The following is a 20,455-nucleotide window of genomic DNA, read 5'->3' on the forward strand; positions in this document are numbered from 1 at the left end:
TGAGTTTGGTGAGCAATTTTATGACTATTACTTTGAACCCTTTATCAGGTAAATTACTTATCTCCATTTAGTTAAGGTTCTCCCCCCCCGAGGTTTTATCTTGGTTTTTTTTTGATACAACCCATTATTTCTTCATTTTTATTGACTCTCTGTATTGATTTCTATGCTTTAGATGAAGTAGCTATGACCTCTCCCAGTCTTGAAGGAGGGTTTTGTGTAGCAGATGAAACATGTTGCTCAGTGGCACCCTAACTCTTGTTTGCCTTGCAAACCTTTGTTACTGTCCAATCAGCCTATTTTATTTTTAATGTCACCCAATAATTGAGGGTATGCCAAGGCATGTCAGTATCCCAAAGGAGAGAATCTCTTTGAGCACCTAGATTTAGGCTAACTGGGAGCCATACCACAAGCTGCAGCTTTTAAAGTGTGCAAATGTACACAGTCCTGTGGGATCACACATGTCAGCCCCACTGGGCAAACTGCCAGGTGCTCTAGAGGTGATCCCTGGGTGGCAGTGTCAAAAGTCAGGACTCCAGACAAATGTATAAGCTCCTTTCTTGGAGATGCCAGCAAGCTGTATTGAGGCAGAGGGAGAACACAAAGGTGGTGTTCACAGGCCTGCATGTCCTGACAGTATATTTATATTCCTCTAGATATGTACCAAACTTGAGTCTGCCCCTTAGGCCAAAGCTCTAATACAAGCAAGTAGGCCTGTTTCACAAAAAGCCTGGGGGTGTGTTTCAGTCTTCTGTCTGTACAATGCCCGGGGGGTGGTAGTCTGCCAAGAACTGTCACTCGGATTGGTCCAGTACCATGGGAACACAAACCCCCCTGGTTTCTAGAGCCCGGCAATCAAGGGAGGTCCAGTGGGCAATAGCCTCAAAAACTAGGGCACCAGAAAAAACCTAGGGTTCCAGATGTATGTAAGTGCTCCCCTGAGAAGCTGCCAATGCTCTGTAGCACAGCAGAGGAAGAGCATTACATTGGTTCCCACAGGCTGGAGTGAAGGATGGGGACTATAGAGATAGTGCCCATCCAGGGGTGAAAACAAAAGATGGAGCCTGTCACCCTCTGTCCCTGGAGAGTACCCCAGCAGACCCTTAATGTGTATTTAATGAGATGCCTGCCCCTCAGGCTGACACTTTAAGATTGACAAATGAGCCTGCTTTACATAAATTCTGGATGCCTCTTGCCTGGCTACTTCTGAACTGGCCTTTGGGTCAGGTGAGTCCTAGTATGCAAGCCCCAGAAAGCTGTTTCTCAGTATGCTATAGCCTAGTAGGTCTTACGGATGAGAGACCCACTGTACCTGAGAGATGAGACCCACTCATCTCTCAGGTACAGGTCTCAAAAGCTAGAGTGTCTGATGTAGGGTTCGAATCCTTACTCCCTCGGGGAGAAGCTCCAGGTGTCGAGGCCCTTCTTGGATGTGTGTTGCCATGCCAGGCTGGGATTTATGGCAAGTTTGGGTCTTAGCCTCTTATCCTCTTCAATGTGCTTTTTGATTGTTTGTTTGCCCAAAGTGTAGGAGTTGGTCAGCTAGTTCTTATTTATTTTTTTTTTCCAGAGGAAATTCTTCCATATGTAGCTATAGATCCGGCGTGTCTGGGTAGATGGTGAGTTTAGGCTGTGACCATCTTAAACTGGAACCAGGGATGGATATTCCTAAATAACAAAGCAAACATAATAATACAGCAAAAGAACACAGTTCAGCTGGAAGTTATTTGCAGGAGAAACTTTAGAACCCATGTGATCGAACTGTCCATTTAGTGGGGTGCTCCACTGTTATCCCTGTTTCTACTTGCAGTTCTACTAAACATGCTACATAGTGCATTCTGGTAGCAGGGACGGGGTGAAAAGGAATGGCGACTGGGGAAAGGGTAATTACTAAATTAGTGTGCAATACAGAGGAAATTTTCACAAACTTATAGGAACCCTTATTTTTTTATTTTTACTTATTTATTTTTAGAGAGAGGGAGAAAGAGAGGGAGAGAAACGTTGATCAGTTGCCTCTCTTATATGTCCCACCTGGGGATGGAACCCACAACCCAGGCCTGTGCCTTGACTGGAATCGAACTGGTGACCTTTCCCTCAATACCCAACCAACTGAGCAATACCTGTCAGGGCAGGAGCATTATTTTTAAATGATCAGTCATGAATCACTTGGGAATCCTGTTATGCTGCAGATTCTGATTCAGTAGGTATGGCACAGAACCTGAAATCCTGCATTTTTAACAAGTCTGCAGGCGATCCTGAGGCTGTTGGCTCAGGTTTAGTACAAAGGAAAAATATTTTAAAACATTTGTGTTTGTCCTAGCTTTGTCACAGTTTCCCTTCATGAGTGTGTACAGTGGAGTATTTCTGAAGTGTGTAAACATAAGCTTACTAGCATCTGAGAACAGTTGGCAAAAAAATATAGGAGTAATATGTAAATAACCCATAAATAGACAATAACAGCTACTATAAAATTATAGTAGCAATATTAGATAGCACTGACGTTAAATATATTCAAAAATTAAAAATGAAAAGCAAAGTTTTTTTTTAATTAGAAAAGTATTTACAGGTATATCTCAGAGATATTGTGGGTTCAGTTTCAAACCATTGTGATAAAACAAGTGTTGAAATAAAAGCGACTTGCAATCCTTTTGCTGGTGGAGGGGTCTTGCCTTCAGTTTATTAAAAAATGCAACATCTAGGAATTTCTGGCCAAGATGGGGGTGTGGGTAGAAAAGCTTCCCTTGCTCGCACAACCAAAAGAATTTAAAACAACCAATTTAAAATAATAAAACAACCAGAACTGCCAGAAAACCAAAATGCATGGAAGTCCTACAACCAAGGAGTTAAAGCAACAGTCATAAAGACTGACCGTGCCACAAGGCAGTGAAGACAGTTGCCCCACCCTGGCAAATATCTAAGGCTCTGCCATTTACAATGTGTCTCAGTTATGCTGAGACAAAGAAATATGGCCCAAATGAAAGGACAGATCAAAACTCCAGAGAAAGAACTAAGAGACAAGGAGATAGACAACCTATCAGATGATGCAGAGTTAAAAACACTGGTAATCAGGATGCTCACAGAAAGATTGAATTTGGTCACAAAGTGAAGGAAGACATGAAAGCTGTATACAAAGTGAAATAAAGGAAAATATACAGTGAAGGGAAGGAAACTGGGACTCAAATCAACGATTAGGAACAAAAGGAAGAAATATAAACATCTGACCAGAACAGAATGAAGAAACAAGAATTCAGAAAAATGAGGAGAGGCTTAGGAACCTCTGGGACAACTTTAAATGTTCCAACATTTGATTCATAAGGGCACCAGAAGGAGAAGAGGAAGGGCAAGAAATTGAAAATTTATTTGAAAAAGTAATGGAGAACTTCTCCAATCTGGTGAAGGAAGTAGTCTTCCAGGAGCCCAGGAAGCCCAGAGAGTCCCAAAGAAATTAGACCTAAGCAGGAACACACCAAGACACATCCTAATTAAGTTACCCAAGATTAAAGATAAGGAAAGAATCTTAAAAGCAGCAAGAGAAAAGGAGACAGTTATCTACAAAGGAGTTCCCATGAGGCTAGCAGCTGATTTCTCAAAAGAAACCTTACAGGCAAGAAGGGGCTGGAAAGAAGTATTCCAAGTCATGAAAGGCAAGGACTTATGTCCAAGATTACTCTATCCAGCAAAGCTATCATTTAGAATGGAAGGGCAGATAAAGTACTTCCCAGGTAAGGTCAAGTTCAAGGAGTTCATCATTACCAAGCCCTTATTACATGAAATGTTAAACGGACTTACCTAAGAAAAAGATCAAAACTATGAACAGTAAAATGACAACAAACTCATAACTATCAACAACTGAACCTAATAAACAAAAACAAAAAAAACAAACAACTAAAACAGGAACAGAATCACAGAAGTGGAGATGACATTGAGGGTTATCAGCAGGGAAGGTGCGGGGAGAGAATGCGGGAAAAGGTACAGGGAATAAGAAGCATACCTAGCATGATAGGTATAAATTAGACAAGGGGGAATAGTATAGGATTGGAGAAGCCAAAGACCTTATGTGTATGACCCATGGACATGAATTAAGGGGGGGAATGAAGGAGAGTGGGGGTACAGGGCAGAGGAGGATAAAGGGTAGAAAAATATTGGGACAACTGTAACAGCATAATCACTAAGATATACTTTAACAAACAAAGTATTATTGGAACACACACACAAAAATTAAAAAGCACAACTTCTGTGAAGCACAATAAAATGAGCTATGCCTGTAGTTTCACAAATACTTAAACACGCAGATACCTTTGAGCCACAAAAGGAAAAAAAGCATGTATGTATTGGATACAAATATAAAACACTCATGTTTTAGTTCACTAACTCAGAAAAACGAATCATTGGTAGTTCTGTTACTCGATACAGCAAAAAAAATGAACAGTGATTATTTAAGTAGAGTTCAAAATCCATTTAGAATGATAGATAAGCCAGAGGAGGGGGGCAAAGGGAGAGTGCCACAGTGGCACAAACATTAAACTTCAACCAGCAACACTGAATTATCAGTTAGAACGTACCCAAAACAACTTCAGCTAGAAAGAGATCGTACAGCCCTGACACTGAAAACATGTTAAGAGATTGACAGAATATTTCATACGTATAAATCCAAACACAAATATCCTGAATGTCCAGAGTGAATATTCAGGGAAAACTGTTTTCTTCCTGAAATGATATTCACTTTAGTTCTTTTTTCCACTAAAATCCGAAAGCTTTGTTTTCTTTCTCATGCACTTGTCAGCAGCAGTAAGCAGAACGTATTTGCAGGTGGTGTAGGTCCTCTCACCTATGTGAAGCCCTTTGTCCATGCTTTAGATTTTCAAACTTTTTATAAGCAACAATTAGAGCTTGGTGGTGGTTAAACATAGCTTGACATGAAAATATGCCTGTCTACTAATGGTGCAGTTTTTCTACAGAATAAAGCATACAAACTCATCCATACAGAGTTTTAAGTATTCAAACATTCACCTTCTCTGAACACTATACAATCCCTCTAGGGCAAACCAACAGGCCACACCGTTACTACATTCCCCAGAGTGCTCCGTTCTGACCTCAGTGCACTTGTATGTCATTCTTTAAGGAACTGTTTTTCCTACTGAGTATATTTAATATCATCCACTTACCTTAGTGCATGGATTGTCATTCCTCCTATTTTATACAATTTAGACAAAACATATTGAGGCATGATAGATTAGAATAGTTATTTAGTTAATAACTTTAAAGATACATAAGTCAAAATCTTCACTGTCATTCCTAAATACCGAGGTGCATTTCCATATGGAGATTTTAAAATCTGAGTTGTTAATTGGACATACAGACCTAACTTGAGATTGATATGTATTTCCCCATCCAAGGAAATAGCAGTTTCTACTTTACATAATTTTAGACCTTCTTAGTTCAAGAATTAAAGAGATTTCCTTTGTATTTCTCTTAGATCAATGTGTCCACAAATACCCTAATGCGAAGAGAGTAAACTTTTCTTTTTAATTATCAGGAGAGGATTTCTAGAATATCATATTACACATCACTATCTTAGGGGGATATGTTTTTCCACTTCCCATTAAACGGCAAGATATAAGTCAGTATGCTTTGAGTATCTCTGGGTTTTCAAAACATCCATCTGAATCGGAGGTGTTTTGGTTGGGGTTTTAGGATTTACCCTGTAAGCTCACATGAGGAGACCAAGTAATTCTTAATTTTAGTATGCAGACAGTGTCTATAAACCTCTCTGTAAAACACAAGGCAGAATGGGGCCCATCTTTTCTTTCTGCGAGGACCTTTTTAGGTGGACCGGTACTCCGCAATAAGTAAACTCCTGCTAAACAAAGCAGGATTACTAAACAATATGTCCGATAAAAAAGGAAGATTTTCACAGTCTAGAACTAAAGTCATGCTGCTATAAAGTGTGAAACCAAGTATCCTTTTGCTTTTCCTTCAATTGACTAAAATAGCCTAGGACAAGGTGGCAAAATTGAATTAGAAAGAATATTGCAGAAGGAAATATGGATTCATGAAGAAGTATGGATTCAAAGAAAACACTTCTGACAGAAACTCCAAGTAAATGTTTTGTGGCACAACAGGAACTAGGCAAAATGCAGGAGTTTAAGGAAGAACATCTTTTAATGTTTGAAATCAGTGTTTCTGAGGCGACTATGAAGACAAAAATAATTACACCAAATAACTATTAATGGAATCTCTTCTTTGTTGTGTTTCATGCAATAATTCCTTTATTCTCATTTACATCTTTTAATACCACACAGCACTCTGAAGTTATGACGTATAAGCTGTAGAAAGATCAAAGTCCATTCAGATTCCCAGAAGAGCTGCAGAATGTGGGAAATGACGAAGTCCTTATTATGGAGAGGCAAAGTTGCAAAAAAATGACTTCCATTTGCATAATCAGTGACAAAATAGAAGCCCATGTTGTCATAAAGTAAGAACATAATTATAATGCTTGCTGTTTGCTATACAAAGAATTCCACAGAGAAACTTAAGTAATGTATAATAAATGACTCAGAAGCTAATAATTTATTTTCCATCCTTAAATGTCTTTCAAAAATAATGGACGCTCACGAGTTGCAATGTCCTGGCGGTCCTGGCGTCTGCTGCACCTGAATGGGGACGCTGCCCACGCAGGACAGTGTTTTCCCTTGATGAAGAAGATAAGAGCTCAGGATCCAGGATTTGTTTAGAATGTCCACTCCTCTGCTGAATTTGTCACCAGGGAACCAATTAGTGAATTGGTACCAATAAAAATAATTGGTTTACACTTGATCCTAGTCCATAGACGCTGAAATCAATTTGACTGTACTGTACACAATACATTCTAAAAGGTGCTGGTTTCTTGCTCAGATTGTGGATTTTAATGACATCTTAATAATCCTTCAGAAATGTATTGCTGCTTATTGCAAAAATGAATAGTGCCACCATTTCTTCAACTCAATTCAACAAGATTACGTACGTTTTTAAAAATAAAGCATATTAAATCTTCATTTTGTAGGTCAGTGTTAACAAAGGTCCTGATGTTGTTGGTACATAAATGCAAAGGCTCCTTTGCTATCTAGAAAGTAGAAGAAATGTTACTGTTTGTCAGAAAGCAGTGGAAAAATAAAACAGGTAGTACTCAAATTTTATATACCCAAGACACCACACTTTCTGTAATAAGCCCAATTCGTCCAGCTGCAGAGAAATATTCTCTGGTAGACTTCATAGACAAGACAATACATGTTGCCATTCAAAAGGGATGAGCTTCTCAACTCTCAAGACCTGTACATATTGTTACAATGTTCTTAATTTCAATGTCTCTGGTTATATTTTGTTTGCTTTTTTCTTTTGTTGATTATGTTCCAGTTAAAGGTATAACAATAGCCAGAGGGGAGTGGGGAGGGGATAGTGGGGAGAGGGGTCTATAGGAGGTACTATAAAGGATACAAGGACAAAACCAAGGGGGGGGGGTAGAGGTGGGGGAGGGAGGTGAGACTTGCTGGGTTGGGGTGGAGGGATAGGGAGAAAATGCAGACAATTGTAACTGAATAAAAATAAATAAATAGAAAAAAAATTAAAAAATAAAAAAATAAAAGACCTGCACATAGCCAGACAAGGGCTACCTAGTTAATCTGCTCCAGATAAGCATTTCTACTCTTGGTTGTCCCTTAAGACCATCTTCCCTGGAGCAGTGTATATGCTACTATTTTTGAAATAACTATTTGCTTATTCTCTTTGTGATCCATTGAATAAAACTACTCTTTAGCTCCACCATCTGATCTTTTATCTTATTCTGTACATCTATCTCCTGTTTTTCTAATCATTTGCACATCTTCCCAAAGGCAAAATTTTATAATATTCAAAACTGAGGCTTGTAAAAGAAAATACACATCTCCTGTGATTCTTCTAAATCTAGTAAATCAAGTCATCTTCAAAGAAAAAATTTCTCTCTACTTGTAAAGGAAAAAAAAAAGGCATGTGGGACTCCATGGAATCTGACATTCAGGGCTCATTAAGTAGTAATAAAATTTATCATGAAATTTTAATAGAGAATACTCACTGAAAAAATTTTGTAACTACTATACTGTCTTTTAAAAACATGCTTTCCCACTAGAACACACTTTTAAAATTGTTTCACTTTCAGTGGGTTATTTTCTCTCTATTACATAAATGGTTATATGAATATCTTTGTTTAATCATATCATTTGAGCTAATGGTCTTAGAGGTGATGCAATGTTTCCTTTATTTATTATAATGTGAACATATTAGGTTAGCATTTTGAATACATCCTGTGTGTGCATAATTGTTCAGTCTTCTTTTCAGTGAATAAATAGTGGCAGAAGTGATCAGAACAAAAGATTATGTTACCTTCCTCAACATAAGCACTCAATCTCACAAAAAAAAAAAAGAAAGAAAGAAAAGAAAGAAATACTGGTCTCAAAATTCTACTTTTCAAAAATCATCAATTTGACTGATCCACTATTTGAAAATGGACAATTCTGCACTGTTAAATTTATAGTTTTTGAGCTTTTCTGGAGAAGATAGAATGGATGCTGATGAATCCCTGGCTATTGGAAACTCATGAAATTGTATAAAGTGTCATAGTGATAGTATATGTAACATATTTGACATAATTTTGGCACATAGTAAAAACTCCATAGTTAGCAGCAGCTCCGGAATCTCTCTGTAAGACAGCATAGGATCATCCATCTGATTGAAAGTAAAGTAAGAAGACTTGTTTCGTGTTGTGGTTTTTAAGCAAGTATATTGCTTTTATCTAATTTTTTTATGTGCCAGGGAAGGGAGGGCTTGTGAAAACTATGGGTGAAGTGAAAAATTCTCCCCCACAGGCCACGTCAATGGCACCTATAATTATTATTAAAAAGGCTTCCACTTAGGGAAGACAGGCTCAGGCATTCGCTCCTGTTTATGTACAAGGTGACATGGATACTAGTATCTGAAACACAGGGGCCTGAACCACCTCTACAGTTTTGCTAAAACTCAACTCAAACGTTGTCCACATTTACATGATTTTTCCTCTATACTCTGAGTAATTTAGTTTTACTGTGCTGAACACTATTTTCTTCTATTCTCTTGTACTGTAATATTCAAAATTTAGCTGGTGAATTTTAACTGTTCAGCTGGCTTCCATATTAAACGGCTAGGGTAGGTACATACCTTGATTTTGCACAGTGCATGGCCAGCTTGTCTATATGGAGCAATCCTGTATTTATATTACAGTTATCTTCACTTCAAATTTCATTTTACTTCAGTGTTTTCTTACAATGGCACATGTTATCTCTATCATTTAGTATTGAGTTTTTAGTTTCTTATTAATTTCTAGCTTGTCTTTTAATTTTTTCCCTTGTAAATTTTAATCTCCCTAATATCTACCATTTTCAATTTTACAAAAGTTTTTCTAGTCAAAATGTGAAGTTATTTTTGGTTTTCAAAATAATTAACTAGAAATTTTCAATACATGAAGTCAGTATTTTGAACAAAACTATGTATGTCATAACTTTTCAAAGGTGACAATTTTATCTTTTACCCCTTTCCTTTCAGAATAAAGATGTAATAGAGTGATCTGCTTGATATTCACAGGTATTATTTACTCATTTAGTCTTCATTTATGTCTTCACTTATGATAAGCATCTCAAAACTTCAAGGACATATTTAAAAATTATAGTTGGCTCGACATGTCTAGAAAGAGTTATAACCTAATTTATAACCCCTCTTTGATAAAATGAAAACAAGTAATATATAAACTAATGTTACTGAAGCAATATACATACATATATATATATATATATATATATAGTACATACTTACTTATTTTGCATTCTTTGATCTGCACGCACAGTATGAAATCATGAAAGCAACAAACATCACCATACCAACACTGAGTAAGACAATTTCTACCAGACCAAGGAGTTTTATTTTTCCAGTCACTTTCTTTCTGAACATTGCTGCCTTCTCATCACCAATGGTACCAGTCTGTAATCAAGTTAATAATTAGCATTATTTGTGTAAATCAGTGGAGGAAAATACTTAAAACCCTCTACTTATGTATCACTCTTTTCTCCAAACACTTATATAGGTGTTAGCCATCTGTATCTATAAGACAAGCCACTGAAATCCCCTGCACTTGTTAAAGAAGGCAACAAGTGCCAAGGTAGAATACAGAGTGAAATGTAATCTTCCTCCTTTTAGACATGTTATCTGGCACTCCACATAGACTAGTCTCCACTGATCTTTAGAACTGTCTTATCAAAATCTTTCACAACTTTCCAAAGGTTGTTTCCTAGTGACAGAGGAAAATGGCAAGGGTCTACTATTTCATTCCCTCTAGAGACTTATGCAATGCATTTCCTAATTCTATGGCTAATCAGTTTCATTTTTTACACTAAAGATAATCTTATCAGGCAATAGGAGAGAGACCTAAACCTGCTCTAACCTGGCTTCTTTAAGGTTGGTTAGCTTTTATTAACTATAATATTCAGTAAGTCTTGAATTATTTGGAGTTAGATGAATGAAATGACTCTTTCCTAACACAAGTACCATGACAAGAAAAAAATGTTTAATAGATGCATTTTGAAAATAATCTAAAATGATAAAATAAGTGCTTCATCTTTCTAAAAGTTAACTGAAAATGAACACAAATTTGGTACTTCTGTGTGGGTTGGTTCTCTCAAATAGCTATAATTAATAATAGAAACTCATTTATACAGGCAATGAGAACATACAACTTCAAATACTATACATATACATCAGGGGGCAAAAGCAGCTTTACAGCTGTTTGTATGGAAAATAATACAATAATTAATAAATAATAATATAAGAATAAACTGTTTCATGGACTCACAACTGTGAACACTTCTGCCTCACCCTGTATATTCAATTTTGAAATATGAAAAGCACGTTTCTATACAGTAAGGTTTACTGCCTTTAATGACTCATAGATTAAAAGTACCAACCTCATTAAGCCAGAGAACAGGCACTATATAGTTTCTAGTCAGACGCTTTAAAGCCCTGTAACATACATAAAAAATAAAAATACATTACTACCTATAGAACTGAAATCTTAGTAATTATCAGTGTAAAAATATTCAGAAATTAGTTGTGCTTGCAAGCTGATTAAGTTCCTTGATTTTTGTTCCCTGTAGTGAGTCTTTTAAGCTTTAATATGGCTGTTTTTCAGACATCTTTCTTTCTAAAAACCTTTATAATGCAGATTTATAATTAGATTCGTTTTTCTCAGGACATAAAGGGAAATGTGTATTCTAGAAACTATTGTCATAGAAATATTTGGAAAGCTACCAAAATGAGAGGTGCCGCCAAATACTTTAAAACATTCCAAAATATATGTAAATATCATTTCAGTGAATCCCATATACACTTCTAAAATACAAATGAAAGTTATAAGCATTTAATAATTATTATTTAATGACATTCAAGCCAAAGGGAAGTTGAATTTTTTTAAATTATTCCCACTTACTTTCATAGATGTACTCATATTCTTACAAGAAAATATTAAGAATCACATACTGATAACCTTGGTTAAGAGACTTACTCAATTTTTTTTGCTGGCTTGACCAATAGGTTGATCTGCAGCCGTTTTGCAAATTGTAAAGTGAATCCAGTTATCTAAAGAAAGAACAAACTAAAATTATTATTAACTTAATTTTAAAACATCTTTTTATAATATCCAGAATGCATTCCTACTGCTATGTAGAACTTAAGGTGAAACTGTTCTACTTGAAACTTATAAAATGTATTGAATATAGTTGGACATATTAAATATTTCCTATATAACTATCCATCATCCCATCAGCTGCGTGTGCATATAGGGAGGCACCTGCACACACGCAGAGACATGCATATACAAGTACACACACATAGAACTCCTTTGCCCAGCCTCATTCAAGGTTTTGGTTAGATTCGTGATGTTTGCCAGAAATGGTTTTGGGGAATCAACAAGAACAGTACCAGTACCGAAACATAAGAGCTTATTCAGTTTATTTAGTTCCTAACTGTGCACGGTCATACACATGTTCAGTTAGAATCCATGCATCATCAGTTTTTGATAGCATCATCATTTAAAATAAGACACTACTCCTAAAATTCTGGCCTTTCATTTAATTTTTGAAAATGGAAATATAAAAGCAATTTAACAATTAAAACTATGTGCTCATAGGATTTTTTATATTTTGTCACTAAGTGTAATAATTCTTGCCCCAAATTCACACATATACCCATAAAATCTCCTTGGATCCACATAATATAGTGTCTCTTCATATAAGCAATATTTGTAGTTAACTATAAAATAAGCATAAACTAACAATTAATATCAAACTGTTTTAAGCCAATTAGAATTATTCCTATAAGGGGGACTTCTGACCTATTAACCATTAAAAGTGCTTTAAAAGTTCTTTATTCTTAAAAAGTAAAATTTTTTGCTGTATTTTGTTGTGTATAATGTGCACCCATGTTTTAGTACTACCCATGTAAAATATGCACCCTCATTTTTCCCTCAAAACTTCAGGCAAAAAAGTGTGCATTAATCACAGCAAAGTACAGTAAATTCCCTTGATATGTTATAAAGCAATAGAAAAAAATCAATGTAATTTTCACTGAAATAAAAGTACTAATCAAGATTGTGATTCAATAAATGTGATTGACAAGGAGAGAATTTATGTTTTCTTTAACTTTATTTAAAAAACAATATTAAAGAAGGAAGATCAATGGTATATTTGCTTACAGGTTCAACATCTAAATATGTGCTGTGTTCTTCTTCATTTGATTGGAGACCGACAATATTTTCTGTAATTTCAGGACTAGCATGTAGGAAATGAGGAAGTGAAATGATCACAGGTTTTCCTGAAAACAAGTTTTAAAAATAATTAGAGATAAATCATTTTCCTCATTTCACATACCACTCAGAAAAGACTCCTTGAACATACAACTTTTTAATTTAAAAAAATGCATAGGTGTGTTTGAACACAAATTCCGGGGGTGAGGGTGAAGAATTATAACATCTGATTACTATTGTACAAAAGTAAAATACAAAATTCTGCATCATCCTAGTAACTAGTCAGTTAATGTCTGTTGTTTGTTCCTTAAGTGTTAATTTGTAATATATAAGGTTTAGCTGATGAACACAGTTTCAACCATCCATGTTCGTGTTGGAAACAATAATATTTCTATGGATTGAGAATTACTTAATTTAAGAGATTTTTCTTTCTTTATTCACACTTCTCCAATATGAAGGAGGTTAGTAAAACAAGACAGATCCCAAATTATGTGTAAGTCAATTTTTGTCTCAGACACATACTAAATATATATTTATTATTATTTACTATTTTCAAGAAAAGAAAAATGGCAGATGCATACATTGGGATGCTCAAAGTATTTTGGGAATTATTTTTCTTTTACTCTAAATCTAAAAAAAAGCACAAGTATTCTACATAGCCAAGGAAACCATCAAAAAAAAATACAGAATATGGAGAAAATATTTGCAGACCAGACATCTAATAAGTATATAGAATCTAAAAATCCAAGATTTACAAGGAACCCATACAACTCAAAAAGAGCAAATAAATAAGTAAATAAATACACAAATACATGCATAAATAACCTAATTAAAAATGCAAAAGAGCCTAAACAGCCATTTCTAAAATAGCACAGGGAAATATTAGTATGATTTTATCCAATAACTAATTTTTGCAGCACTGAAATGCAATTGGAACCTCAAAGACAACACAAAATCAAAACAGAAATTGCCTACCATCACCCTGACTTTCTGTCCTTATTGCACTCTCACCTTAAATTTTTGGTGGAAAGGGGTCCTGGGTAAAGGTAACATTTTAAAGAATACTGTAAATATGCCACAAACTGCAATGTTGAGAACATTTACTCACCTTGTTTGCATTTGCTAATGTCTAACAAACCAAAATATGTACAATTATTTGTGGTCTCTCTGTTTGTGCAGAAACAATGGTTGTCTGGATTTTGAACTGGAGATGCAAAGGCCTTGGGTGGAAGACCAAATCTATACACAGAAATTCCTTTCAGATCATGTTCGGTTGTGAACACAGCATAGATGGACCTAAACACAGAGCAGACAGAGCTTCATTTCAGGGAATTGAACTGAAGAGTCTGGAGATTCATGGTTTCTTATTTTTAGATTTATATTCTTGCTTTAACTTAGAAAAATCCAATACACTCATTAGAAATCCTTATTTAATTATTTTTAAAAAGTTCTTATGAAATTTTAAGGCATACCAGAACCCAATACCTTAGTATGAGTTATTTTTAGTTTTATTTTCAAAAGCTTCTAAGAATAACTTTTGCTTGTAAAGTACCATGGTATATTGATACTAAAACCATTTCTCATAATCTATTTTCTTTATAGATTAAATACTTATATGACTGCCTCAAATCTCTTTTCTGTGTGCAATGAAATAAAAATAAAATGGCTGAGACCCTGCCTGGTGTGGCTCAGTAGATTGAATGCCAGCCTGCTAACCAAAGGGTCGCTGGTTCGATTCCCAGTCAGGGCGTATGCCTGGGTTGTGGGCCAGGTCCCTAGTTGGGGGCCTGTGAGAGGCAACCACATATTGCTGTTTCTCTCCCTCTCTTTCTCCCTCCCTTCCCCTCTCTCTATAAACAAATTCTTAACAAAAAATAAAATGTCTTTCAAAACAGTCATGGAGAGAAAGGCACTTGCTTGCAGTGGTGTGTGCATGTCAGTACTTGATATATTGTATCTGATAGTCCATCACTTACCAGGTGTCCACCATAACCCAGGTAATGTGCTGGGGCTCAGTAAATATTTCTTCCAATCTCCATATAACTCTATATGACAAAACACTGCTCTCTTCAATTTTACAGATAAGGAAAAAATTCAGGGATTATAAATACTTGCTCACAACCACACAGCCTTTGGGAACAAGGCTAGGATTCAAGCATATTGCTTCTTTGGGCTCCCATGTTGTGTGGTATCTACTAGGCCCTGTCAGTGTGAAAAGATGCTGTAGTAGAGGTAGAGCACATTAATTAACGCACTTCTGTGAGTGACATCATCTTCTTTGGACATCTTTAGAGAAACTGGCCATGGAAGGCTAGACTTGACTGCTATTAAACATAATACTAGTTTAGTAAAAGAAAGAAAGTTCTGGCTTAGAAATGGTAAGAGAATGATTTATATTATGTAAATTATCCTTCCATATCTTTCAATTTCTATTGTATTTTATTGTTTATGCTATTAAAAAACACATTATGATTTCCATATTGTATTTATTCTTAATAAATCAAGAAAAGTTTCACTGTTATCTCATTTGTCTCAAATAATATTACTGAATATGAGCTTCCTGTTCTGTATTTTGTTACCTGGAGTAAAAAGTTCTGACTCAGAAATATATCAGTGTCTTTGTCTTACCTGCAAATGTCAGAGGAAAAGAATTGCAGAACTCGGGTCTTCTCAACAAAAGGAGGAAATGAGGCTGCATCTATTTAAAAATTAATCCAGTGACAAGGGGTTAGAGGTAATGTGTGTCCTAGAAAAATCTAGAAACCTCTATTCCAGCATGAACAATGAAATAATAATGCAAATGTTATTTGTCATTTTAAAACTCTCTAGTAGCCACATTTTTAAAAAATAAAAAGAAACAAGTTTGTTTTATTTAACCCAATATATCCAAATATTGTCACTTAAACATGTACAGTAGCACTATTGTTACCAAGCAATTGATTTAGAACTCCTTTTTGGTTTGCATTATACATTTTATAGTAATTCACTCATCTGCTCTAATGACTAATGCTTTTAAATCATTTTTTAAAGTTCTCTCATTGAACAAAATTTTTGCAAATGCTTTGAAAACATATCCATCAAGTTAGAAAGGGCATTTTTTGAATTTATTGAATTTCTGTTATGGTCATGCTCCACAGCACACACTGGACATATAAAGAAATAAAGAGATGACCCCTCTGTTTCTTAAGTAAATATCACCAAAATGAGACACCACTGAATGTTTTCATTTAAAATGAAAAGTTCTGTCCTTAAATTATGAATTTCAGGTTCTTTTTCTCCTAAGTCTTCAACCTTGTAATGTCATTGCCTTTCCTTTATACTCTTGAGATAAGCAAAATATAACAAGATCACAGTGAACTTGATCCTGGCATTAAGAAAATTGGATATTAAAGATGAGCTTAAACTCTTCAGATGGGTCCCTGAATGGGCATTGTCCACAACTGCCTTCCCAACACCTCAACCATGAAAGGAAAATAATGCGTTGAAAAGCTTTAAAAATCTACCTGAAATATCACTGAAGATTATATCATAATAGTGCCAGCCGTTACCATGGGCCATGACCGCCAAAAATAGCTGACGTTAGAGGGCATTAAGAAAAACATTTAAATGTATATCAATATTTTTATTTTATGTCTCTTCAAACTCACCGAAGAAGGTAGAGGAAGCATTTTTAAATTATGATGAAAACACATTGGAACTTTTGTTTCATTTGTCTCTTTTTTTCCTAGTGCCAATACCAAGAGTCTGTCTCACAGGTATCACATCGGAGTACCCTGCACTCTCCAATTTACCTCCACTCCTGGTTTGTTTTACTTCTGTTTTCTTCTTGGATACTTTAATGTCATGCCAGTTGCTCCTTTATTTATACTATTGTCATTAATGCTTTCTCTAGCTTCTCTTTTAAAACTTCTCTACTCTTTAGCTTTGGACAGAAATGTTTAATGATTTTTGTTATTTTTTTAAGCCGAAAAGGACCCTTTAGTGTTTAGCAACAGCACGGCACATTTCACTCTGCATCTAAGCCTGAAGTATTATACTCATACAAATACAAGAGCTAGTAGTATTGACACACTTTACAGTTTGTCTGCAGAAATGCTTTACTTAGAAATGTCTTCCTTTCTTTCATTCACCCCCATGGCTCAAAGCTTTACACAAACATGGTTTTGGGGTTTTTTTTTCTGTTTTTCTGCAAGGAAGTAATAACAATATTTAATAACACTTCCAAAGTCAACAATACTTTGGTATCCCTCACATTTCCTTTTTAAGTCCCTATTTTTTGCATAATTTTGTATTTAATGTCCATCTTTATTATATCATTTTCCTACAGGGTATTGCCTCACCAGCTCTGTATACATCATTCTTCTGCCTCTGCTTCTTAGTTGTGAAGAGCTTACCTCTGACTTTAATTACTCATTGTATTCAATTCCCATTGCTCTTTAAAATCTTAATTCTTAAATTGACAGGCGTATGTGTACTTTGTTTTTCTTCAAGGAGTATACTCAGCCATATCTAACTACACTATAAGTTCCTAGTACTGTCTTTTTCCCAATTCTAATTCAGCATGTCCATCTTTTCATACATTTGTCGTGGCTCATAGACATGAAAAACCTTGTTTTTTGTCCTTTTCTCTCTCCTTCTGACCACCTTATTCAAAACAGATGGCTCTCTCCCGCAACTGCATTGATTCTACCTCAGCTTGAAACCTCACTTGGAATTATGATTTACCTTTGGTATTTACTTTTGGTATTTTTATATTTTTCAATTTTAAATTATTACCTATACAGTATTTACAAAAGATGTGAATAGTAACCAGTTGTCTAAGTTTTTTTTTTTAACACCTTACTTGTATTGCCAGAGAGGAAGTTCATTAAGTAAAGTTTTACAAAGCAAATATTTCCCCAGTAATTCAATAAAGGCTAATCCTTGATGGTTAATCTTTAGAAATTTTATCACATTAAACAGATATTTACTAAACCTATATAGGAATAGAGAGTCTGAATTATGTTCTGGGGATATAAAGACAGGTAAACACATACTCTAATCTTCAGATTCCTGTGGGTATTGACGGTGAATTTGTGGGAGGGGGATGTGGGTTCATTGTGATTATTACAAAAGAAATGCTCTTACCTGTACCATTAACCATGTCACAATAACTTGACCAATAATCGAGAGTCCTTATGAATAAAAAGAAAGAAAATAAACAAACATTCTCATTTCAAGAGCACTTTTCTCATGTTACTTCATCTATTATGGTGCAATAGAAACTTCTGCCAAGATAAAGTGTAGGTGTGACAAAGGCTAAGTTTAAGAAATGTTCTAAGTCCTTCAGTCCATATTTTCTTTGAAGCTTTCATCTTGTTGAAATAGATTAAGTGCCTGGTACTACTAAGTAGCCAGATTATAAAATTTAAAAATTGCTTAAATAGAAACAACTTGGAATAGACACAGTTCTAAAAAAAAGAAACTGGAGAAATGTTGACCAGAAATTCAGATCTCTACTTAAGGGATTTTTTTTCCAATGGTAGAAATAAATTATTTGGTAGGATATTGAGTGTTCAGACTGAATAGGAGGAAAATATTAAGTGGTAACTGATGTAAGCTCTGTATGAGGGAGAAGAGAGGAGTGGGTAGGAGGAAAGAAAGAGAAGCAGATGGTTGATCAATAGAGATAAGAAACATATAGATAATCAATTTATATATTTGCCTCCTTTTAACTCTGGCATGAGCTGGCATTAAAGTAGAACAGAGTTTATTAATTTATACTGAGCTGTCTAGATAGGATTGAAAGCTATATATATATATTCTTTCATATATATTGTTATTGCATATATTATATATAACATATATATTAATAATTATATGCAATAACAAACATAGTAGTAATAGTTTCTCTGTATCCTCAGCCACCTTTGGTGATGGAAAATGGTTTTTTTTTTTTTCTTATTCCTAACGTATCATCCAGTGAGATGTCAGTGCAAGTTGATGTTTCTTTTTAAAAACCGAATAAGCTGTCAGTCATGCTCAGTGTTGCCATGACCAGTTAAACTAACCTTATTATCGTCTTAAACTGATGGGAAATTCTTACTCCAATTGGGAGCACTTAGTAGCCAGAGGGGAGGGGGGAGGGGAGAGTGGGGAGTACGGGGAGGGGATTTCAGAAACAACTATGAAGGACACATGGACAAAACCAACAAGGGGTAGAATCAAGGGAGAGCAGTGGGGGGAAAATGCAGACAACTGTACTTGAACAACAATAAAATAAAAAATAAATAAAACACACAAAAAGGAGCACTTTGCAACCCCCCTCAAAATCTTGCTGTAATACTGAAATGGAGAAAATGGTCATGTTCCTCAATATGTAAACAGTGATGTAGATTCCCCTGAAATGAACACTGAGAAGTGTTTGTTTTGCTCCATTAGACTTTCCTATAAAAGTACATGACTATGGACTCTGTAGAAGAAAAAGTACTACACTAGTGAGTATGTAACTGTTGTAGTCGATTTTTATGTAGGGACTCAGGTGTGAAGAAATGGTTGCTTAATATTAATAAAAATACTTCATCTCTTCCAAATTCGAATCTTTTTTCAGGAAATAAGTGATTAAAAGCATATTTATTAACTTTGAGGAAAAGAAAAGCCTTTTCTTCCCTGACGTTTATTAGGGTTCTTCTTATTTTACACATATAATAAATAACCTAAAAAAAATAACCTATATTTCAGCTGCACAGGCAGGACCGAGGAAAAGAAAGAAAATCATGGCTATATGAGCATATCCCATTCCATTACTACTTTAAAGGAGACATGCTCTTTATTTTCAAGTTTAATACATACATTTTAAGACTACTTGAAATGCTAATTTTATGTTTGAATTGGTAAGATTCAGACATTAAAAAGCTGACTTACCAAATAAGAAATTATTTCAAGAAATCCTTGAAGGGGAAAGTTTGCATGGATTCATTAAGCTTTTACCTTTATAGACACATTAGGTCATGGCAATGTAATGAACAACTTTTACTTGATATGCTGAATAAAAAAGGTTTAAAAACCCAGTAAAAATATTTTTATCCCTACTAGATGATCAGTTGATGTACTGATTTTCTCCCTTTTTGTTGTGTGGTTATCTAATTGGGCAGGTGCTCCATAAGGCTGGTTATGCAGTAGAAATGGAAATAGTCCCTCTGCATTTCTTGTGCAAAAGAACCTGTGCACTAGTGTGTGACTAGCTGTCAGAACTAAAGGGTTAATGCCTGGCAGAACAGTCTTCAGGGCTGAGATCCAGGCAGATCTGTTTCATGGGTGGGTGCCTGTGCTGTGCCTTCCCAGTGAAGTGAACACCCCTCCTGCCTGAGAGTACCCGAGCAACACACACACACACACACACATGCACACATTTAACCTGGATACTTACTTTTTACCTTTGTAAGTGTCGATTATGGCAACTTTGCTGACATCGTCTTTTCCATTGAAAACTGTATAAACTCCATCTGTAGTGCCATTGTACTGAAAAGACAAGAAAAAAATACCTTTAAAACAACCCGTACTCTCCAAGTTATAAAATATCTAATTTAGATATCTAAATATCTAAAAGTGATATCTAATATCACTTCTGCATTTTTCAAAGAC

The 20,455-nt window shown here is 35.3% G+C and overlaps 1 protein-coding gene across 9 annotated transcripts in view; it reads right to left on the reverse strand.

The window, feature by feature from the left end:
• Window positions 1-6,140: 6,140 nt before the first annotated feature.
• Window positions 6,141-20,455, reverse strand: part of CD36 (CD36 molecule (CD36 blood group)) — a 79,557-nt gene continuing 65,242 nt past the window's right edge. For all 9 annotated transcript variants that reach the window (XM_045194104.3, XM_045194077.2, XM_045194100.3 and 6 more), the window contains 9 exons: window positions 20,241-20,332; window positions 17,960-18,006; window positions 15,461-15,530; window positions 13,941-14,128; window positions 12,782-12,900; window positions 11,594-11,667; window positions 10,998-11,052; window positions 9,853-10,017; window positions 6,141-7,099 (listed from right to left, as the gene is read on the reverse strand). In XM_045194104.3, the coding sequence (XP_045050039.1) occupies window positions 9,853-10,017; window positions 10,998-11,052; window positions 11,594-11,667; window positions 12,782-12,900; window positions 13,941-14,128; window positions 15,461-15,530; window positions 17,960-18,006; window positions 20,241-20,332 (810 nt within the window). In that variant the 3' untranslated portion in view covers window positions 6,141-7,099. The remainder of the gene's footprint in view (window positions 7,100-9,852; window positions 10,018-10,997; window positions 11,053-11,593; window positions 11,668-12,781; window positions 12,901-13,940; window positions 14,129-15,460; window positions 15,531-17,959; window positions 18,007-20,240; window positions 20,333-20,455) is intronic.

The sequence above is a fragment of the Desmodus rotundus genome, chromosome 6 (genome assembly GCF_022682495.2).
Source record: "Desmodus rotundus isolate HL8 chromosome 6, HLdesRot8A.1, whole genome shotgun sequence".
Lineage (NCBI taxonomy): Eukaryota > Metazoa > Chordata > Mammalia > Chiroptera > Phyllostomidae > Desmodus > Desmodus rotundus.